The sequence below is a fragment of the Phocoena sinus genome, chromosome 16 (assembly GCF_008692025.1).
Source record: "Phocoena sinus isolate mPhoSin1 chromosome 16, mPhoSin1.pri, whole genome shotgun sequence".
Taxonomy (NCBI): Eukaryota; Metazoa; Chordata; class Mammalia; order Artiodactyla; family Phocoenidae; genus Phocoena; species Phocoena sinus.
In genome coordinates this window covers 52,857,233-52,880,791 of record NC_045778.1, presented here as the reverse complement: position 1 = coordinate 52,880,791, position 23,559 = coordinate 52,857,233, and the positions used below count along the sequence as shown (strand labels likewise).

General features: G+C 47.7%; 1 protein-coding gene across 48 annotated transcripts in view; it reads left to right on the top strand.

Moving 5' to 3' along the window:
* The window catches only part of SORBS1 (sorbin and SH3 domain containing 1), a 242,855-nt gene that overhangs the window by 203,525 nt on the left and 15,771 nt on the right, over positions 1 to 23,559 (top strand). For 47 of the 48 annotated variants that reach the window (XR_004346124.1, XM_032607709.1, XM_032607716.1 and 44 more), the window contains 6 exons: positions 2,599 to 2,684; positions 5,698 to 5,865; positions 9,817 to 9,863; positions 13,532 to 13,646; positions 13,789 to 13,914; positions 15,407 to 15,601. Coding sequence is in view for 47 of the 48 variants with exons in the window: in XM_032607709.1 (XP_032463600.1) it covers positions 2,599 to 2,684; positions 5,698 to 5,865; positions 9,817 to 9,863; positions 13,532 to 13,646; positions 13,789 to 13,914; positions 15,407 to 15,601 (737 nt within the window). In the remaining variant the exon portion in view is untranslated. Of the gene's footprint in view, positions 1 to 2,598; positions 2,685 to 5,697; positions 5,866 to 9,816; positions 9,864 to 13,531; positions 13,647 to 13,788; positions 13,915 to 15,406; positions 15,602 to 17,207; positions 17,982 to 23,559 lie in introns of all 48 variants that reach the window. The other variant, XM_032607729.1, reaches the window with a different exon arrangement.

Here is a 23,559-nt window from a genome sequence, read left to right as displayed (position 1 = left end):
CCGTCCACACCCATTCCTGGGGTGATGGCCGCGAGGGTGAACCTCCAGCGACTGGGATAAGTTTTGACTTGTTGAGATCCATTTCCAGGCCACGGAGCCCTTGTAGTCCCCTCCCCTAGTATCTCACCGGCCATTTTTCTTTCTGGTATGAATAGTTTCCCTTCCTTTGGACCCCAACCTTGCTCTCCCTGAAGCATCTCTCTCTCTTTTGTTCTGATTCCCTTTTCTTAGAAATTAGCTGAGCTTTTCCTAACTCTAGCAGGGTGGCCATTTTTCTTTGCATCTTTGCACCTGCTTTGCAGCACAGATTATTTTGCTTCCGGACATCGACTGGAAATTAAAACAAAAAACAAAAATCCCCTTATGACAAATGAGCATGTTACCTCTCCTTTTTTTTTTTTTTTTTTGTAGCAGCTTTCAGCTTTAACCTAATGGGTCTGTTTATTTTATTCTGCATGCTTTCCAGTGGATCATAAAGGTGGGAATGCTCACATGATTTCTTCATCTTCAGTTCATAGCCGAGCGGTTCACACTAGCAGTGCGTTAGGCCCCGGGTGTAAGCACAAGAAACCCTTGTCCGCTGCGAAAGCCTGCATTTCGGAAATCCTCCCCTCCAAATTCAAACCCAGGCTCTCTGCTCCCAGCGCTCTTTTGCAGGATCAGAAGAGCGTCCTGTTGCCATCGGAAAAGGCTCAGAGCTGTGAGAACCTTTGTGTCTCGGTTCCTCTGAATGATTCCAAAAGAGGCCTCCCCCTGCAAGTGGGGGGCAGCGCGGAGAACCTGCTCGTGCGCTCCCGGCGGGACTACGACGGCAGGTCGAGCAGCACCATGAGCCTGCAGGAGTACAGCACCAGCGCCAGGAGGCCCTGCCCCCTCTTGAGGAAGGCTGGCCCGCAGTTCACCATGCTCTACCGAGATATGCACCAGATCAACCGGGCCGGCCTCTTCCTGGGGTCTGTCTCCTCCTCCAGTGTGCGGGATCTTGCCTCCCACTTCGAGAGGAGCAGCCTGGCGTTGGCCAGGGGCGAGCTGGGCCCCAACCAGGAAGGCTCGGAGCACGTCCCCAAGCACACCGTCTCCTCCCGCATCACAGCTTTCGAGCAGCTGATTCAGCGGTCCCGGTCCATGCCGTCGCTGGACCTGTCCGGCCGGCTGAGCAAGTCCCCCACGCCCATGCTGGCCCGGAGCGGCCTAACCTCTGCCCGCTCGGCTGAGTCCCTCCTGGAGTCAACCAAGCTCCGGCCCAGGGAGGCGGGCGGGCTGAACCCTGGGGGCATCTACGCCTCCCCAGCGTGTAGCCGGATGGCGGACCCCACCTTGGGCTTCAGGGGCCTCATGCCTTCCGAGCCGCTCTCCGCCTGCTCGGACGAGCTGGACCGCTGCTCAAACATCTCCAGCGACAGCCGAGAGGGCAGCAGCGGCAGCGTTCACGGAGACTTCCCCAAACACCGCCTCAACAAGTGCAAGGGCACCTGCCCGGCCTCCTACACCCGCTTCACCACCATCCGTAGGCACGAGCAGCAGCAGACCTCCCGGCGGCCCGACTGGCGCCCGGATCCCAGGGGGGACAAGGGCACACTCCTCAGGAACATCTACCTAATGAGCCCCCTCCCTTTTCGGTTGAAAAAGCCCTTCCAGCATCCCTCCAGACAGCTTTGTCCCGGGGACTTCTCGGGCCAGAAGCCAGACCCTCCCAGGGGGTCTCAGCCCCATCAGGACGAGACCCCCTCCGGGGGGAGGCCCTTGGTTCCCAGACGGCTGTCCTCCCGGCACACCATGGCCAGGCTGAGCCGGATCTCAGAGCCCCCTCAGGAGAGACCCGCGGCCCCGGAGGTCTGCCTGCCGGCCTTTAGTAATGGGAACTCTCTGTCGTACTCAGACCACAGCCTGGACAGGAACAACAACCCCCAAAGTGAACTGGGAACGTCCCTCGGAGGTGGCCTTCTGTGTATTTGCCCAGTCTCACCTCACCCATCTCTCCACTCTGCTTGCTTTGTTCCCTCCTCCCGTGTGCCCTTGGTGCTCATTTTCTGGTCCGTCCTTTGTTTTCTGTTTGGTTTGCTTGGCAATTAATCATGGCTCATAGTGGCTGCACTTCTTTAAAAACAGATTCCCCCATGTCATTTAGACTAACCACCAAACTCTGTTTCGAAAGAAAAATTGGCCGTTTAGCTCATCTGAGAAATGTGTTCATTTGAACTCCTGAACCCCTTGCAGTTCACACCAATCCCAATTCACCCTGAGGTTTTTTGAGAGGCAGCCTCTCTCGGTGGCCCTGTGTATGTGTGTGTGAGTGTACAGTGTGTGTCCCTGCACGCCTCTTAATAGGGACAGTTTTCAAAGACGGTCCTCTCTTTGCTCACCTTTTGCCTCTGATTAGTTTTCTTTGTATGAAACTAGTTCACAGGTAAATCCAAAAATCGGGAGGGGGAGGGCATTTGGGGCATTTGGTTTTTTTTCCTTCAGAATTTGAATACTGACCACCAAACAACGACGGTACAAACTTGATATTTGTCATGGATGAAAGGTGAAATCTTTTCCCAATCTGGTTTCCCACTAAATCTTTGCCTGTTTTAACTTTACTTTATTGTTTTGAAGATTCAGAATCACCAAGGCATTTTATACCAGCTGATTACTTGGAATCCACAGAAGAATTTATTCGAAGACGTCATGATGATAAAGAGGTAATCGCCCCCTTTGAAATCTCTTAGCTCTTGTGCAGATAAAAATATGAAGGAAGTAGACATTCAGGGAGGTGGCATGGCCTAGCAGTTAGAGGCAAACATTGGGATTTTCACAGGTGACTTTTTATATGACATGAGCTCAGTCACTCCTCTTTTAGTCCACTTTTCCAAAGAGTAGGACTGATTTTCCCCAAGGTGCTAAGTTCCAAATGCCAAATCTGCCCGGGAGGTTCAGAAAGAGGTTGCCCACCACTGCGTTCAGTGCCTTTTAAGGGGAACCTGCGTTCAGTGCCTTTTAAGGGGAACCTTCCCCCAACCCCCCGCCTTATTACTCTCCAGGGAAATCTATCCTCTATTGGCACAAAGCACAGTTCATATTGAGAAATATGCAGTAGGAGAAAGAGGAAACTGAAAAAGAATAATGCCCATGATACATTTTATAAAAACAGTTTGAAGAAGTTGCCTTTAACTCAGAAGAAGAGAGATACCCCAATAAACGTTGATAACCCCTCTCCCCCAGAACTTCAGGATATAGACCTTGTCCTGCAGCTACTGAAATGCGTGTACTGCAGTGATCTGACTGACAGGGCCGGGAAAGGAACGCGTTCTCTTGGGATTTAGGAAGAGGTAGTTCGGCACATCAGCTAAATGGGCAAAATCACAAGCTGCTGTTGTGATGAAGTGTTATGACGAGGCGTGTTTTCTAGACTTTGCATTCTCGGAAGAAAGGGTCCTATAGCTTAAACAAGCTCTGATGAGTGTTTTCTTGCAATGAAGAGATGGAAGAATTGCTTTGAACCTGGTGGCAGCAAGGGAAGGTGTTCGTGTGTATGCAACTCTGTCCCTTTCCCCGTAAAGTCTGAAGCCCTTTTTCTGTGTTGCGCTGTTTTGTTGAGTTGGTTTCAGAGCTTACGGGGATTTTCCTTAAGGATTTAGGGTAAGGCTGACATTGAAGAGAGCTGGAGGGTAACAATCATTGCTGCCAGCTAGAGAGACAAAGGACAAATAAAACCACAGCTCTGCCCTTCTCCAGGCACAATACAGACAGTGCTCAGTAAGACATTTGCGCCTGTCTGTGAAAAGAAACAGGAGGAAGCATTTGATGGACAGAATTATTTGTGATAGCATGGCGAAAAACTCACAATGGACGTCCATCTGGCCACAGAACAGACTCCTTTTTGTCACTGTCACTGAGATACAAGATTCTACCTATCGAAGCCTGGCCTGCTATGATGAGGGAAGGTGACATTCCATTTCAGGATGGTAAACCCTAGCATCCAACATGGCAGGTTTTGTGGTAGAATTCTTGCCTACCACATGGGAAGCAGATTTTACTTTGCTGGTTTAGCAGTTCAGAGGGTGAGCAGCCTGTTTCCTGAATAACGCTGGCTCACAGATCCTTGGGTCTTTATCCCTGTTTTTTGGCTTATGTGTTTAAACTATGGGAATGATGGATTTGCTGAGGTCAGATTCACACACTGGGTAGGGAGCTCTGCTCCATTTGCATCTGTCCATTCCCATTGCTACAGAAACAACTCACATGTCCCAGCTCAGGGAATGCCAGTCCTGGCGTTTTTCCATGCAAGTGGCTTATTATTAACATTGATGATAATGGCATTTCAGAAAACAAGAGCCTGTCAGTCCTGGAAGGGACATTAGTGGTCATCTGGGCAATTTCCTTGTTTTATCCAGGAAGGGACTGCCACAGGACAGTGGCTTGCCTCGGGCCACGTAGCCAGTTACCTTGTACCAGAGGCAGAGCTGGAAAGCAGGGCTCTACCGTGCTTCACAAAGCACTTTCTCACGTCTTTTCTCGTTTAATCTTTACCACAACTTACCTGAGCACTGGAAATCCCACAGCCATTTGACGAGTTATTGCTTTATTACTGGTAGACCCTGGAGAAGAATAGAAAAGTGGGCCCACCATCCTTTGGGGCTAGGTGTCACTTAAGGCATTTAATTACCTGCTGGGAGAAGACTAATGCTTTATTGAGAATGCTTAGAATGATCAGTTCTAATCAATGCTTTCCTGCAAAGAATATTAATCCCAGGAAGGTATGATTGGTATGGAGTAAGAAAACACATTAAAATTCTCTTCCATAGGGTCCTTTCGGTAGGCAATGAGGACATTTAGTTAAATGGAATGTTGTTTAATTATTTTAAAAGTAGAAATAGATGACTATTTCCTTAATTTAGGAGAGAATATTTCTTCTAAACCCAGGTACCATTATTCTTAGTTTATCTCCTTCATTTATAGTCTACCTCATTCCCTTAAACTCAGTTTCATTTCACCTAAGGAAGAAATAGTTAAGTAGGAAGTACAAGGTAAGTGATGCTTTCTGTCAGTCACATAAATAGCCTTTGGTGCACGTGCTGAGGCCTCCTAACAGTTGTCCTCGGGGGAAGGGTTGGCTGGCCTAGGAGAAGGGGTGCCACGTTTTCTGAAATGGGTATCTCCACTTTCTTGAGCACAAAGTAGCAGGAATAGGAAGCACAAAGATGACCTGCTTGCCACAGAACCACACAACAAAAGCCCACAGCAGTTTTAATAGCCTGATTTGAGGACGAGGAATCAGCCAGCCCTGGTCCCACTATGGGAACTCGTCACTGTCTGAGTGAGGGAAGGATAGCACTTCCAGCCTCCCACCATGCTCCATGTTCGTGAATGCTCCGGACGGACCCCCTGGATGCCCTGGCCCTGGCTGCCTTGTGCCAGGAGGCAGGAGGCTTTTGGCTGAGCTGGGAGATAGTCTGCAGACAGCGTAACCGTATGGGACCCAGCGTTCCCCGCATCCCAGTGCTCCCCCGGTTTCTCCCCGCAGTGCTGTCTCCTCCCTACACAGAGCGCACGTGGGTGGGTACAGTGGGAACCTTGCAGTTGCGGCCATAAAGCCCTCCCAACATGTTTCCTCCCTACTGACCCAGCACCTTTTTCCTTAGTTGTTTTTGTTGGCAGTTTTCCAATACCCTGGACCAGACGATTCACAGCCCATTTTATGCAATTTCATGGCAGAAACTTTTAGCGGACCAGAGACGACTTAAGCGTGAGCAAGAAGAAGCCGATATTGCAGCTCGACGCCACACGGGCGTCATTCCGACGCGCCATCAATTTATCACTAATGAGCGCTTTGGGGACCTCCTCAATATAGACGATACAGCAAAAAGGAAATCTGGGTCAGAGGTCTGTTTCGGTCACCTCGATCTGCTGCTTGACCCAAAGCAATACTTGCCTTCCCTCGGCATTGCCCTCTGTAGGCCACATTACCTCTCCAGACAGCATCTGTCATCCTGGCTTCCCTTAGGCTTGCTTTGGCTCTTCTCTGGCTGGTCGGTGGACATGATTCCCATTATGTCCTGTGCTCTGTATGTCCAAGCATGCCTGGCTGCGGGACCGGGATCTGCTGGCACGCAACCCGAATGCATGCCTTAGAGCATCGGCTGCCTTCATGAGTCTGGTCTTCCCCATCTGCATTTTATCATGAGACTGTGTTGCCTGTGCACTTTGCTTAGAAACCTATACCTTAGTTCATATGCATTAGTAGCTATGGTGTGGACAATTACGAGGTTCTTCTTTGAAAAGATGGTTCAGTGAAACTTGTATTACATGCAGTACAGCCACTTGGTATCCTACGACGATTTAATTGACTGAAGTGTTCAGTAGAGCTGAAGTCTCACTGAGGAATTTTGAAAGCCAAACCGTTTTTGCAGTTAGGGGTAAGCCATGGAGGGTAAGAGCTCTCTGAGAGAGATTTCCTTTGTTGCCTTAATTTTGACATTTCTCAGCTGAAATTATGAAACTTAATATTATACAAGGAACAAAGAAGTACAAGCCTTTGAAGTGATTTTATACAGGCCTTGGCCTCCTGCATGAAGGTCAACATATTGAAATTCTTGTGCTGGCCAAATGCAGCAGCTTGCATCAGCGTTTGTTTTGCCACGTGATCCTTAAGTAGCCCTGCTGAAGATTAGCTCCTTTCGGGGAAGCCTGTGTGCCTGGGGCTTGGGGAGGATTGGGGAAATGGTGCAGTGACACCAAAGTATATACAGCTGTATAATCGTTCAGTGTAATAGCCAATTAAATACTCATGTCTCTATCTTTTGAGTGACAGAGGCACCACTGGCTGTTCCTCAAATGGTTTGGGTTTTGTTTTTTGTTTTTTTAAAGAAATAGAAGGTGACTGTAACAAAGAGAGAAAAGGGGGAACCAGACTAGAAGAAGGAAAGCTGGGGAGGGGAAAGAGACTCTAAGGTGATAGAGAAAAATAAAATGTAATAAGGGGGAGGCAGAAATTAGCAGGAGTTACTCAGATGCAAGTGAAGGACAACCGCCAGCCCTCAGCATTCCAGCTCCTGAATACCACCCTGTTCTGAAGGCTCTAGTGATGGGTTTTCCTCATTCCCAGGCCTACCTGGTTGTGAGTGATGGAGAAGATGGGAACATGCAAAGGCACCCCAGGGCTGCCTACCCAACGTGTAGATAATACATGCAAATGAAATGCAACCAGGTCACAATAACCATGGACAGAGGCAGGCAAACTCTGCCTAACCTGCCTTGCCTCCCTTCTAGAGCAGAGGTTCTCAAACTTAAGTGTGTCACAATCCCCTAGATGCTTGTTAAAATACAGGTTGCTGGGCCCCATCCACTAAGTTTCTGATGCTGGGGTGGAGCCTGAGAATCTGCATTTCTGAGCAGCTCAGGGACCACATTTTGAGAATCACTGCCCTAGATGTCGACTGACAGACATGGGACAATAAAGACCAATGAGTCCCAGGTACACCAGGCTATGTAGATGTACTTCTGTACCATTCAATAGAATTTGGATGACCACTAATTTGCCCAGGACCCTGCGAGGGGATAGAAACAAGACTCAGACTGTGCCCTTGGGAAGCTGGCAGTCTAGTGGAAGAGGCACCCTCGGAACAGTTACCTCTGTTGTAATAAGTAACACAATGCCTTGGGAACCAGAGGAGAAAAAGATCGATTCAGCCTCAGGAGGATGGAGGAAGATAAAGAAGGAGGTGATACTTTGTATAGGCAATATGACTCATATAATATGTCTTAGAGTTCAGTGGAATCAGTGTTTCTCAATCTTGAATAATGTATGGATTCCCTTTGATGAAAAAAAATTTTCACCAACCCGATTGGGTTGACCTAAGCCAATTTACAAATTAAATAGTAAACTGTACACGTATACAATTTTTATTTAATAATTATAAATTTAATTGAGAACTGATTAATATTCACGTCTCTACCTTTTGAGTGACAGAGGCACCACTGGCTATTCATCAAATGGTTGGGTTTTATTAATTTAATTGATGGTTGATATAATTTTGCCTGAACTCAGTTGCCACTCAGAGTGTGAATATTGTGCTGTTTTGGTATAAATTTTTTTAAAGTTCATACAGCTTTACAGCTGGCTGTCAACCAGCCCCCCCCCCGCCCCCCACTTTTTTAAATTGGAATCACTGAAATTTTTGTGCTTAAAACGTTGGTCATTTGGCCTTCTCTTGTGAACTTGTCGTTTATCGTTAACTCCACATTTGTTCTTATTTGCTTACAACTGTTGAATTATGCTCTCTGGTCACAGGCAGGCATTGAAATCTGTGACATTGATTATAAGGTCGTCATTCAGTTGACTTCTAATATGTATGGTAGATAGATGGAAACATCACATGAAAATGCAAAAGTAAAAAAAATTCCTGTGGAGAATCCATGGCCTTAAAGAAGATCCCTGTAAGACCCCAGCTTGAGGAACCTGGAAATATGGGACATTTCACTAAGGGATCAGAATCTAAAACTAAGCTTCATGAAGCTTCTAAAAACCATTTTTTTCCTCACATAGTCTCCCATTTTTCCCCTCTGCTTTGTCCACGCCTTCTAATATTGAAGAGGAAGTATGTAATTTAATTTTCATCACATTGTTTCCCTATACCAGAAAGTTACAGCAGTTGAAAAGGCTGGAGCTGCTCATGGCTGGGGCAGCATTATACTGGCAGCTGTAAACTGCTTGCTCTCATGATTTCTCCCCTCTATCTTTCTTTTTTGAAAAAAAATTCCCCACTTTTAATGGTGGGGAAGAAAGATGTACAAATAAACATGGTAAGTAAAAGGGAACCTTTTGCTCTCTTTGTTAGAATTGGAGATGAGGAAATTCCAGACAGAGAAGGGGTGTCTAGACAAGGTGCAGCAAGTAGATTTGCCTGACTGGGACAGGAAAAGTGTCATAGGAGATAAAGGCAGTTAGGTATGAGTGGGGAGAAATGACCCAAAGGCCTTAACCCACCTCAGGAATTGAGAGTTGATCTGAGGCACAGTTGAGAGACTGGGCCAACTTCAAAGCAAGGAAGAGATGTGATGGAGGTATTTGAGGAATGTTATTTGTGCTCCTGAGTGACAGTAGATTAGAGTGAAGAGAACTGAAGTCAAAGGAAGCTCTGTGCCTGTGGGAAATAGAGGTCAGACCTGAGTGGGGTTGTGGAAGGGACGGAGGGAGGGTTGGCGTGACTTAATGACAGGCTCGATGAGAAAGTAGAGATGGGGGCTGTGGATGACTTCCAGGCTTGGGGGGTCTAGGAGGAGAGGGCTACCTAACAAGAATGGAAGCCTTGAAGGAAGAGCATGAGCTCAGGGCTCGCTTTATCTGGCTTTTTTGAATGATTTCACAGACCTGGAGAAATATGTGGAGTTGGAGGTGATGTGAGAAGTCACTCAGGGTTCATTTACTTGCAGGTCATAATTTAAGTCAGGTAAAGAGAACATGTCCCCCAAAGACTAAGACAGTAGATAAGGAATGTCTCAGGACTTCTGGCTGGGTTTTGTTTGTTTGTTTGTTTGTTTTTTAAATAGTGGTGTCAGCCTTGGGGACCAGCATTTCAACTTTAGGACTTTTCTAACCATCTCTTCCCCACATCTCCCCCTCCGTAGGGAGATCCTCACGCGAGGCATAGCTGATTGAACGTCCATGTAGTGCTCTGCTAAGGTCAGACGAGTAGATTTCTGCCCAGATTTCGACACCAGAGTAAACTGGTTAGGGTGGATTTTTCTGCTTTGCTTTCCGGAAACTTGTAAACGTGTGTCCTTTTCATTATACATAAATTGTGATTTTAACTTGTCATTGTTTCCTGTGTTTAGATGAGACCTGCCAGAGCCAAGTTTGACTTTAAAGCTCAGACACTAAAGTAAGTGCCACCAGTCATATTCATTTATTTTAACTGCCTCTTTGAAACACAGAAGTGCACTCATAGAGAAGAGTGGGAGAAAATAACAACAATAAGAAACAGGAGTTTTTAGATTGTACTATGTGCAAGCACCATTCAAAGTACTTTACGTATGTTAACTCATTCATCCCTCATTGGAACCCTGTGGGGTTGGTGCTATTGTTATTTCCCTTGTAGTAATGGGGAAACCAAGGTTCTGCAAAGGTTAAGGAACTTGCCCAAGCTGGTCAGTGATGGAGTCGGGATTCAAATCCAGGTAGCCTGGTGCCAGAGCCTGGGCTCTCACCTCTGTGCTGTTCTGCTGCCTCCTATGTGGGGACTCAGTTTGCTTCATTAAGTGGTGGCTTGATCCGACTTTCTCTACGGAAGGAACCAGAACCAGTCTCTAGGAAGATAACTTTGCCAGTTTTGCTGCAACATCCCGAGAGATTAAAGGCTTATGTGAACCCACAGGAGACCAGCATTTCTCTAAGTATGTTCCTCAGAGTGCTGGCTCTGTAAATACTTCGCAGATAGTGTTCCATCATAGAAATGAGTCTGGGAACCACTGCATCCTATGTCTGTACCTCCTGCCCCTCCTTGAAGAGAGACTTTGCTATCGACGTATTAACGGCTCTCTAGAAGTTTTTCAATAAAGAAACCTAATTAGCTGATTTAGCCAATGTTACCTAAATTTAGATGACCAGAAAACCTTTCCATTTTCCGTAGAATGAAATTTGAGAAATGACTGGGTTCCTAGAGGAACTTGCTCACTTCATATCTAATTATGGATTAAAATGGGCTGTGAGTTTTCATTGGCAGCAGTGAACAGCAGCCATCCTGCTGTCCTGGTGATGAAAGGGGAAGGAAAGCCCTCCATCCTTGCACGCTGGGAAATGCTGTGTGGAGGCTGCTCAGCTGTGGTTCCGATTTCCTCCAACACAAAATGAGTGACTAGCCTACTGTTTCCAGAACCTAGGCACAAATCTGGTGCATTTGGCTTTGCTTGTAATTACTCCAGTGCTTTAGCTTGTCACCTAATGAGAGGTGGTGGCATAATGTGCTGGGTTGATTATGGGCTCTAGAGTCAGCAAGTCCTGGGTTTGAATCCCGACTGTGCCACTTATTGCCTCTGATCGTGGGCAAATCACCAACCTCTCCACCTCAAATTTCCTTATCTGTAAAATGGGCATAAAAATGCCTCTCTTAAAAAAAAAAAAAAGCCTCTCTTGCAGGGCAGCCAAGGTAATGCTTGTAAGATATGTTGCATAGTGTAGCAAAAGTGTCCCCCTCCTTTTTTTAAACCAGAGACCTCTCGTTATAAAATATATATATATATATAGTTATGTAAATTATTTTTTAGTTTAATCAAGAAGTACCTTTTCCTCTTTTTTTCTTTGAATTGAGAAAGCTCCATGTAATCATTGAACGGTATTGTGATATTACATTTAGCTAGATTTCATTTAAAAATCCTCACAAATAGAACAGGTGAGAAGGCTAAGATAGACAGAACTCATCACCATTTACCAACGTTGCTCATGCTGGGACAGGGCTGCTTCCTCCTGACCCAGTGCTTTCATTGTACCACGTTGCCTCCCAAAAAGAGTTAATAATACTTTTTAAAGAGAAAACGAAAGATCCATAGACTTGAATATTTTAAAACATCTCCAGTCACTGGGTTCTGTTTTCCTCCATAGTATGTTACTCAAAAAAGTGTTCTGTGGGAGCGCTCGTTTCAACCAAGTTAAACAGGTTTCTGTTCCACAGGACTTTCTCCAAGCTTCCACTGTGCTAATGTACCTGGAGACACTCCAGAAAGGATCTAAAGTACACCATATTATTGTTTCCCAAACCTTGTTTTAACCAGACCTTGCCATGTGCCTAAGTGACCTGCGAGTCACTTAGGGTGGCAGAGTTTGGAGCCCGCAAATCTCCAGCAGGGGTGGATATTCTGAGGGTTCTGCTCATCTGTGTGCCCATAGTTGGGAGTAAATGGAGGGGAGGATTCAGAACTCCCCCAGGGAGGGCTATGGCAAGAATTTGGCCAAAGACCTTCTTTCTTCCAGAGACAAATGCCCCGGATCCCCTTCACAGGCCTCTTTAGGGTTAGAATCCTGCCTACCAGTGCAAGACCCACACAGGCTGCCTTGTTCTCTCATCCAGCACAGTGCTGACTTTGTGTGAGGTTTTCCAGATGTACCCCTTTGTTTAGCCAGCATCCCTCACGTACCGTGGGACTTCCTGGCACACTGCGAAGCAGGCACACCCCGTCCAAATTGCAGTCAGAGTCCTGTCTTTCCATGCTGTTGGTTTGAGGCAAATGGAAAAGATCTAGTCATTTTTTCTTTTTTTTTTTGGCTGCGTTGGGTCTTTGTTGCTGCGCACGGGCTTTCTCTAGTTGCGGCGAGTGGGGGCTACTCGTCGTTGCAGTGCGCGGGCTTCTCCTTGCGGTGGCTTCTCTTGTTGTGGAGCACGGGCTCTAGGCGTGCAGGCTTCAGTAGCTGTGGCACTCGGGCTCAATAGTGTGGCTTGCGGGTTCTAGAGCGCAGGCTCAGTAGTTATGACGCACGGGCTTAGTTGCTCCATGGCATGTGGGATCTTCCTGGACCAGGGCTCGAACCTGTGTCCTCTGCATTGGCAGGCAGATTCTTAACCACTGTGCCACCAGGGAAGCCCCATTTTTTTTTTTTAATGCAAGAAAATTTCAAGGTACAGTTTTTGTGTTGCTTAAAATTTATCTTTCTCTCTCAGTTTTTAAAATGGAGTCCTGGTTAGCGGTTAACGTATTATTGAGGCAAACAAAGGGATGTATATGGAAAAGTTGAAAAGGGGCAGGAAGAACATTTGAAGGAAAATCCACTTTTCTTTCCAAGATCCCTTTTCCATGTTGAAAAGAAAGTGAATTAACATTTACTGAGTGTTAACTATGTAACAGGCACCATGCTAGGTGTTTTATTTGTAGTTTGTTGCTGAATTTTCCTCCAACTCTGAGTTAGCTCCTGTTTTCAGATAAAGAAAGTATCTCAGAGAGATTAAATATCTTGCCCAAGGTACCAGAGCTGGTAAATGGTATAACTGGGTTTTGAACCCAGATCTGCCTAATATCAGAGCGTTTCTACTGCATGATGATGGATGGGTAATGAAATGAGTGGTGGATGGATGGCTAAACGGATAGAATGATAAAAGGATATCAGTATGTCACAAACAATTTGAGGGGAATTTAAATGTCATGGGTAATGAAGGCATGCATTTCTAGGACATAGAAGAGGGTAGTGAAAGTATCTAGAAGGAAGCATTTTTCATTAATGAACAGCAGCTGAGACTGCTGGGTGTATCACTGTGTGTTGCATAAATATTCTGAGCATAAGACAGCAGTGACAAAAAATACATCGGGGAAACCACAGCAAACTAATAAGGTGTCTGGGCACTTGTCAGTTTGAAAGTTAACCTTCATCCCACAAGACTGGAAACATGCCCAATGTGCTGCAGTTTCCTGAATAGTGGGGTTGTCGCACCCACATATGGAGCCGCCTCTTCTGTAACTTGGCCCCTTTGACCCCACTCGAAGTCTCCTTTTGCTAAAACAAGGAGCATCTTAATCTTACACACATTGGGACATCTGATAAGATGCTGTGACCCTCTGTCCACAGGGAGCTTCCTCTGCAGAAGGGAGACGTCGTGTACATTTATAAGCAGATCGATCAGAACTGGTATGAAGGAGAGCACCACGGCCGGGTGGGAATCTTCCCCCGCACCTACATTGAGGTACTCTGGCTCTTTCTCTTTCTAAGGAAAAGCCTGGTCGTGCCCAAAGCACAATTCATTTAACTTGTGTTTTGTTTCCTCCTTTCATTTCTCTGCTTTCTTCTCTTTTCCATTCTCCTTCGCCTCTTTTTTCCTTTCTCAGCTTCTTCCTCCTGCTGAGAAGGCTCAGCCCAAAAAGCTGGCACCAGTGCAGGTTCTGGAATATGGTGAAGCTATCGCCAAGTTTAACTTTAATGGTGATACACAAGTAGAGATGTCCTTCAGAAAGGTAAGCTGCCCTCTCATCCCACGCCAGGGGGCCCCGCTGGGTGGCGCTGTCATCGTGGGGATGGGGCACTGCAGCGGTGGCCAGTGTAGTGAGGCTGTCGTGGCCCCAAGCTCCGTGCTCCATCAAGGATTGCACAGAGGGCAGTTGGAGGATTTCTGCCATGAAGTATTAAAAAAACAAACCCTACATTGAGTTCACTAATGAACGGTCCATGAATTCTCACAGACCTACCTCTTTTGTAAACCGTATTCAGTGTTTATCGAGGACCTAGTAATGTGAGAAGTGCTGTGTTGGTAACTAGGTGGTACAACATTAATGTGGAGAAAAGGAAGTCCAGGAGAAGTTTGAGAAACTTTGAAGCCAAGGGTCATAGGTTATCAGCTGTGTGGCTTTGGGGGAGTTAAATAATTGTTCAGAGCTGCGATTTTTTCATATGTAAAATGAAGATAAATGGCCCTCTTCCAGAGCGGCTGTGAGAGGATTTAATGAAACAGCCTCAGTGAAGCCCCCAGTGTGACACGTGGCATCTAGTTGGGGCTCACTGAGCAGGAGATGACAGTGTTATCATTGCCTTCAAGGCGCTCATGCTTCTTTTGAACACAGTTAAGCTGTGCAGAGACACTGTCCTTCCCACGAATTCAGACGCTGTCTTTACATGCCAAAATTCTCAACTGGCTGAAGGTATTAAAGTTACTAATTTTACTGAGGATTGAGGGAAGTGAGCTTATGCCTGGAAAAAAATGAGCCAGCTTATAGAAAAAAGAAACACTGGAAGCAACCTAATTGCCCTACATCAGGAGACCAATAATTAAACCATTATATGTATGTACAATAGAACATCCTGCAGTGGGCCATTAAGCTGTGCACCGCCAGGAAAAATGTAGAATTCTGTTTCTTGATAAAGAAGGAGGTTCGCTGTATGTTATTGAGTATAAAAAAGCAAGTTGGAAAGGGGGATAGAGTGCGATTCAGTTTTCATAAGAAAAAAGTATGTGCAAGTCTAATTCACATGGAATTATCTACACCAAAATATTAACAGTGGTTACCCCCGAGTGATAATATTATGGTAATGATTATTTTCTGCCTCAGGTTTATGTTTTAATTTTTCTGTAATAATACAGGGAAAAATAAAATTACATAAAAGAAGAAAAAGAACCCCAAAAACCTTTACCTTAGAGAAGAAGATTGGATATCTGTCTGTTTTGCATTAGATGAGTCAAAAATACTACGTTTGCCTGTTAGCTTGAGAGAATGAGTCTGACCTTCTCCTTTACCAAAATATGTAAAGACCAAGCTTAACAGCCTCCAGGTATCTCTACTGCTGTTAACATCTCCATCCCAGTGATAACTAATTCCATCCAGGTCTAGCAAAGAAGGTTTTTCTGAACAAAGAACGTACTAAATGATGCAGGAGAGCACAAGGTACAGGCAGGGGCCTCAGACGTGCCAAGGCCTGCTAGGACAAGGACCCTTGCCTTTCTGTGTCTTGCAGGGCGAGAGGATCACGCTGCTTCGACAGGTGGACGAGAACTGGTACGAAGGGAGGATCCCAGGGACGTCCCGGCAAGGCATCTTCCCCATCACCTATGTGGACGTGATCAAACGGCCGTTGGTGAAAAACCCCGTGGATTACATCGACCTGCCTTTCTCCTCCTCCCCAAGTCGTAGTGCCACTGCAAGCCCTCAGGTACCTAAGCTTCTCGCCACTGGTTTTCACACTCAGCACGACAAACCTCAGTGCTCATAGCACACAGCCCCTCTGGGGTGGTTCTGCAACACCGTGATTAAGAGCCATCTGCAGCAGTGCAGGGTTTGCTCTCATGCGTACAAATGGCATTTTTCAAGAACTTGGTGCGAGAAATATTATCTTGGGGAAAAGGAAGTGCTTAAGGTGATTGCTCTGGGGATAAGATGATTAGGGGGAGAGAAATAAGCACCATTATCAGTTGGTCCAAAACCCTGTTCTGGGAGCATCCCTTCCTGGGTGAAGCTGGTTGTCTGGATACCACCACTGTCCCATACATACCATGGCCAGTATGGTTCTCTTAGTCATCTTACTGGTCAAGATTGGCCTGTAGAAGACAAAGATTGAAAGAGAGAATTTCATGTGCTCATCCTCAGACATATAGACTGGATTCAGAGTATTCTTTGCAATCAAGAACCGGGTTGGAAAAGGAACTTAACAGTGTCTCTGTCTATACTGGGCTGAAAAGAAGTAGATTTATAGGCATAATAAGATCTTTGCTTGCCTGAACATTAATTGTGAACAAACTTGTTTTAAAATATAAATTATTCCAAACCCATCCCCACTTTCCCAAAACCAAGAAAAAAAACCAGACCTTGGGTTCAGGAGAGGCACAGTGGGGTGACTGCTTGTGAAATAGACTGACCATAAGTGGTAAGTTACAGGGAGTATGGCCAGAGAAATGAGAGCAGGACCTGGGGACACTTGGATGGTGCCTCTTTTCTCTCATCTTCTAATCATTTCTTCCTCTCCCACCTGCCACTGCTGACCCCAGGAGATGGTTCTTGGCAGGAAGCATGAGACGGGCTGACCCAGGGCTTCCTGCACAGCGAGATCCAGATCCTATGATCTCTCGAGGAGAGTGTGTGAGCCAGGCGCAGGGCATTCTGCTTCATCATAGCATGGGGAACTCAACTAGATTTTTCGCTTGACTGTAGCCAAGTACAACTATAAAACAAGATGACTACGATACTCATACTCCTCTCTGGAAGGCTCTCTGCTGAGCCCCCCTAGAGAGAATAAAAGCCCAAGAAGGGTCAGAGCAGTGGCATGCCTTGTTAAACTTTTTTTTTATTGAAGTCTAGTTGACATACAATGTTATGTTAGTGTCGGGTGTACAGCACAGTGGTTCAACCAGGCCACCTTTTTCTCCTCATGGCTCTGGGTCAAGGCTGCATTGGCAGAGGCAGTTGGGTGGGGTGAAGTGGGGAGCCTCCAGTGTGTCCCTTTACAAGCCTGATTCCGCAGACCAGCCGGCACCGTCTGCTCTTGCCCTGATGGGACACTTTCTCCCATCTCCATACCGCGTGCTTCTCCATCCTCCCCCCGCCTGCACACACCCGCGCATCCACACGCATGCACCCACATCCCAGTTTCTCTCCCAACCTAACCAGATGATTTCCTTTTTGGACACCAGAGTGTCCTGCTCTTCCTCTCCATTTCACTCCTCTCCATATAGCCCTTGTGATTATTTTCCCCTTTTCTTCTCTGTGCTGACACTTGTGCCTTTTGCTTCTTTTGTTTTCCTCTCTCTCCTTTTCTTTTGAAGTTTCCCGGTCACAGCAAGCTCATCACGCCAGCCCCCTCATCTCTGCCCCACGCCCACCCAGCCCTGTCCCCTGAGATGCACGCTGTCACCTCTGAGTGGATCTCGCTGACCGTAGGAGTCCCGAGCAGGCGGCCTCTGGCCCTGACCCCACCCTTGCCTCCTCTGCCAGAGGCTTCTGTCTATAGCCCTGAACCCCTGGCCTTGTGGGCGAGGCCCAGCTCCTCCCTTACCCTCAGCCTCCCCCGTTCGGGCTGGTCGGCCTGGGCCACCCCACGCTCAGCAGTCTCCCCGCTGGCCCTGCCTCCCCCGCACAAAGCCTGCTCCCTGGCGCCCGGTTCCCAGACCTCCCTCCACGCCAGCGGAGATGGTGGTACCCACGTGCCACCTCCAGGGGTCCTCAAGGATAGCTTCTCCCAGCTGAGGCTTGGGCGTTCGGACAGGGTCATCTCGGAGCTTAGCGACGCCTTTAGCAGCCAGGGTGAGCGGCAGCCGTGGCGAGAAGGAAGTGGAGCACGTGAGAGGAAAGCAGACAGGGAGGCAGGTGAGAGATGCCCGGGTGGACCCGCCATCTCTAAGAAGAGCTGCCTGAGACCGTCAGACGTGGTCAGGTGTCTGAGCACCGAACAGAGACCCACAGAGCTCCACACCCCAGAGGAGAGCCGGCCCCGCAAGCCCCGGGGTAGCCCTTTCCCGGGAAGGGAGGCTGAGCCCTCAGAGCTGCAGAGAGGTGGCGAGCCGGCCGAGAGGAAGGCCGCTCGGACTGCCGCAAGCGAGGTAGGCCTGCAGCATGCCCGTGTGTGCCCGGGTGTCTTGGCCAGCAGGGTGGGCTCACCCCTGGCCGCGTGGACGCCTGTGAGAGCTGTTTGCTTTCTTGGGAACAAAAATATGACCCAGGTGGGAACGGAGGGGTCGTCCATTAAGGTGTCAGGGCTGGGACAGTGGAGGCAAAGGACAGTCTGTATTCTGGCCTCTCAAGGTGATTCAGAAGCGACCCCCACGTTGGGTACCTCCTGGGCTGGTGCAAAAGCCCACGAGAAGGAAGGCCTTCCTCCCGGCCCCGTCGTGCTGGGGGATGATCCTCGGTCTGCCCCAACACGGCTGAGAACACCAGGCTTTGGTGTGGCTCCGTGTGATTTGGTTTTGTGTGCGACACGCTTCGTTTCCGTAACCCACGGTGCTCTGCCTGCCAGCGCTTAGCCGTGTCAGGTCTTCGTCCTGTCTCGTGTTTGTGTGGGAGCTGACTTGTTCACTGAAGAGCAAATGCGTTTTGGTTCTGGGGGGAGTGGCCCAGTGCTGGGCTCCTTGAATGGCAGGCCAGGTTTTTAGGTGACTGTCCCATTTTCTCTCCGGGTCAGCTATCAGGAATTGGGGGTTTGGACCAGGGTGGCCCTAGGATGTTTTGAGGGCTGAAAATTTGGGGGCAGGGGGAGATGAACTTAGCAGTTAGATCACGGTTCTAATTTTGGCTACGTTGTTTACTACCCCAGAAGTCAACGATTTTTCTGGTAGCTTCTCTAAAGCAGCCAGGTTTGAGTGCCTGCTCACCTCTACTGTCCAGTGACTTGGGAGTGAGTTACTTCCCCTCTCTGAGCTTCAGTTTCCTCATCCATAAAATGGAGATTGACACCTACCTCAGTCTGGTTGAGAGGATTCCACGAAGTGATGCATGTAAAGTGCTAAGCACAGGGGCTGGGAACGGAATATGTCAGCACTTTACAAATGGAAGCTATCCGCTTTGGGTGATGGAGAGCTGCTTCTGGAACTGAGAACATTCTAGAATGTTTTTCGAACCAGACAGAATTCTTGAAGACGTCTCCAAATCATTTATTATCTACTGTGCACAATGTCCACGATAGACGATGCTTGATCCTCAGACCTGCAATCCCAGTTTCGCTTTAAAGTGTCATTTACTCAACAAGTAATTGATTCAAGGCCTGTAGACACCAGCCTCTGGGCAGGATACAGGGGTTATCTCATCTCTGCCCTTGAGGAGCCTCATGTTTCAGTGAGTCTGACGGACACAGCGGTAGAGGTGTGCTTGGAGGCCGCAGGAGCCCAGCGGCCTAAAGCACAGGTGAGGCCAGACCTGTAGCCCCAGCCTGTGGCGGGGAGTGGGGCATCATTGCTGCAGGGAAGGACGGTGTGGGATAATGACAAATAATCAGGCTTAGCCTCCCCACTGGTTTTCTCCTATGCAAAGTAGGAGTGGAACTCTGTCCCTCCCTCGAAGGGCAGTGTAAGGGTTAAATGAGGTGGGTGTGGTGCCTGGCACGTGGGAAGGCTCCCTAAAGTGGATTGTGTGGGCCTGAGGAAAGAGAATACCTGGGGAGGGTTTTACTTGGCCCGGGAGCAGGTGCTCCTGGAAGGGGTGTTCTTTGAGGAAAGAAGGGTGTGTCTAGTCAAGGAATGAATAGTTCGCTGGGGGAGAGCGGGTGAAGTGGCTGGTTGAAAAGAAGTGAATGTCTCAACACAGGAACAATTCTGTAAATGTTCTAAGTCAGCGCCTGGGGCCTGGAGGCCTTGTTATGGTCAGCAGTGAGTCATTGCGGCCTGACGCCAGGACCCAGTGTGCACAGGAAGTGCGCATGGCGCTCGCTCGGGTGAGATTAGTGGTACGCGCTTCCCGCTTCCTAACGAGGAGAGGAGGGGGCTGGCAACACAGAGAGCCAGGCTTGTTGAAAACTGATTTGCCTTTCTTGGTGGGCTTCCAGACCCCAAGTGCACCGCTTCCTGTCCCCTCCCTTCCTCCTGCTTTCCCAGCACGAGCCCCTTCTCCACGGCACCCGTCTTGCTCCCTGTTGAGAGCTGGGGGTTGTGCGAAAAGGGCTCCTGCCCACACACTCCCTCCCAAGCCCCTTTGCCTTCCCCTCCTGGCACTGGGAGCAGGATGGCAACCCGGGAAATGAGGTCCTGCAAAAGAAGCTTTCTGCCTCTTGAGGGCCTCTTTGGATGACAGAGCTAAAGATGGGAAGGGCTTGAATGACAGGTATTCTCTGGTGATCCAGTCACAAGAAGTGATCTCAGGCTGTGTCACTTACTTGAATAAATGCATTCCAGACCAGTTTGCGTTATCAGGAGAACTGCCAGCCACTCTTGTCCTTGCTGTGCGGTGCTAAACCAGTAGTTCAATTTTGTTATCACTGTTGGGAAGCTAGGTTGAGTATCTGACCCATAAGTTGAGGGAATTTAACCTGAGAGCATGAAAAGACACTGGGAAATGTTATGACCATTGCCTCTTCCATTCAAGCATCTAGGATGTTCTAGGCACTGTGCTAAGTGCTGCAAGAGGCACAGAGGAGTGAACATCGTCAGGGGCTCCCCTTTGCTCTCAGCAAAGTCTCTCCTCCTTCATGGGCTTAGGAAGGCCCCATGTGATCTGGCCCCTTAGACAGCAAGCCAGCCTCACCTTCCAAAGCCTCCCTTGCTTTGTATGTCTGGGAAATTCCCACCTGTCCTTCACTTTTCCACTTAGATGTTGCTCCTTCCAGGAAGCCTTTCCTGACAACTTTTCCCTCCCCCTGCAAGACTAGATTAAATGCTGGACTTTGTGCTTTCACAGCTCCCTGCACCTGACCTAAGGGGCACTTATCAGCTCTATTGTATTCGTCCCTTTGTTTGTCACCATTAGAACATAAGGGACCAGAACCCCTGAGATACGGAAGGCACTCAATGAATATTTTTTGAGTGAAAGAAAGAATACAGTATGACTGACCCCAACTAAAGGAGTGTATGAGCTCCACTGGGGGAATAAGACATGTTCACAATTGTAACGCAGACAGGGAAGTAGGGTCACAAACAGTTCGGTCTGAGAGTTCAAGATGGGAAGAAATAATAAGCGGCAGGAAGAGGAAGATGGAAAGACTTTAAGAGAGAAGCAGCTTTTGATCTGGGGCTTAAAGAACTGGGAGTTTTATGATAGGTGAACAGCAGGAGGGCGGCTTTCAAGGCAAGCAAATAGCCCGGCCAAGCCCCAGGAGTAGGAACGTGAAAGGAGGGAGGGGAGTCGTGAGTTCCTGGTTTCACTGACGCTTCCGCAGGTGGATAGAAGGGGCTGGGAGCCGAGCTTGGAGGGCTGATTGGTGCCTCATGTGGATACTGGTCAGCACCTTCTCCCAATGTGTCTGGTCATCTTCCTCAAGTTCTGTGACCCTTGCTAATTGCTCATCAGCATTCCCTAATTGTGTTAGTCCCTGCTTTGCTGCTTTCCTTCTCCTGAGTCGCCTGTCCAGCCCAGCCCACTGCCCCCATCTCTGCAGCTGTGAAAGGGTTTGACTTTTCACTCCTTTGTAGACTCCCAAGCTGATGAGACATTGGGTTGGTTGCTCGTGGGTGTTCTCTGAACAGCAGAAAGGGGTGAATGAGAGGTACGGAGTGTTTAGGGGAAGCCGGGATCGTTGGGAAGGGTGCTGCACTGCAGGTCAGGATTCCTGGGCTCTAGCTCCCGCTTTGCCGTGAGCCTGCTGTGTGTCTTTGGGTGAATCACTTCCTTTCTCTGGCAGCTTCCTAATCCATAAACAAAAGATTCAGACAAAGATAACTTCCTGTTAGCTTTGATATTCTATGATCAGCTAAAAATCCTGTGAATTTCAGTTACAAGGAGAGAGAAGAACAAATACAAAATGTTAAGGAGGGGGTTTATGATAGACCTGTGGGCTTGCACAATAGAAAAACAAAAGCTTTCCCTTTTGTTTTTCGAGGGACAACTTAACCAATTGGACAAAGACATACACACAAACACATCCAAAATGCCCAAGCGTTCAGAATTATCAACCAAGTTCTTGGATCTTGTTGCATGTAAATTTTGGCCAAGAAGGTTTAGGACAATTGGTCAAGAAAGTGAAGGGGAATATCATCTGGGAGATCTCCACCATTAGCATCATCAAATATTTTCTGAGCTTTCGTTTGCAGACTGGCATCCAGACTTTGTTGTTAAGAGCTCCTACAACTGAGTGAGAGATCCTCACAGAATTTCTGAATTTAAAAGAATCTTTAAATATCATCTACTCCAGTGACTCATAACTTCTTCTGGATCACAGAACCTTTGAGAATATGAGGTTAGCTGAGGACTCTAGGCCAGTTGTTTGGGAAAGAGGGTGGCACACATACAATTTTGCATAAAGTTTTAGGAGATTCACACCTGAATCATTCTGAGAGCTCCCTAGGAGTCCACAGACCCCCCCACCCAGGTTACGAACCCCCAGTCTATTCTACTTTTACAATGACAGCACTGAGGCCTGAGAAAAGTGACAAAACCTATGTGATGTCAGTTTGGGTCCTAAAGAGGAGAAAGCCAATCAAACGGTAAAATCTGAGGGCATCACGTTTAAATAAAAGTATTCAGGAAAGCTCTGTGTCTTCAAAGCATCTGAGAAGCATAAGAACAAACTACAGAAAGGAGAGAAAGGAGAGGGGAGAGGGAAAGACGACAGGAAGGTGTGCTTCAGTGAACTCAGAGGGAACATCCCTTACCGCATGGAAACTAGGTTAGTTCCCAGAAAGGTAAGAACAAAGGCATAGGCCCTCTTTGAGCATGGAAATCAGAAGTAGAAGGGAAAGCATGTGATGCAACTTACAAGAACAAAAAGAAAATTAAAAATGTTAAAATACCCACCTAATAAGGGGAAACATTTTCCTTTGACTCACTCAGAAGGGAAACCTCTAAATATATACAGAGGGTGTTCAACCGTGTACAGGATGGAGAGACATTGGCTGCAGTTCTTAGAAAAATGATCGGCAGGTATGCGCTCAACACCTAAGGTGCAGGGAACTAAGACCTGCAGTTGCAGTGTCCACCCCTACAAAGGTGTTAGGAGAAATGGAGGATTGCAGTAGAAACGCTCATGCCAGCTGCAGAGTACGGGGCGACTTAAGGTGGTCTCTTGCTGGGCACCTCCCTCAGCTATTCTGATGTCTTCCCCTCTGGCAGAGCACAGCCCGGCAGATCAGGGTGTGTTGGGAGGGCAGGGAACTTGGAGTCAGAGAGAATGGGGTTCAAATCCTGGTGCTTCAATTCCCAACTCTGACATGTTGGGTCTTAGTTTTGTAAGATGAGGTAAATATTGATTGCCTTATTGAGTTATTATGAGGATTAAATGAGGTTTCCTGGAGATGAATGAACCTAGCACAGAGCAAGTAGCTGGGACTCGGTAAATACTTGCTGACAGGGAAAAGAAACAAAAGTAGTTTATTTTATCCTCCTTACTCCATTCCACCTAGGAGAGGAAGATGGGGTTGGGGGACAGAAGAAAGTAGAAGGTGGAAGAATTCTTTTACTTCGGTTATACAAATCCAGAATTTAGAACATTTAGAATTTGCACTCTGTAAATCAGTGCTTCTCGTTATTCTCTCTCAC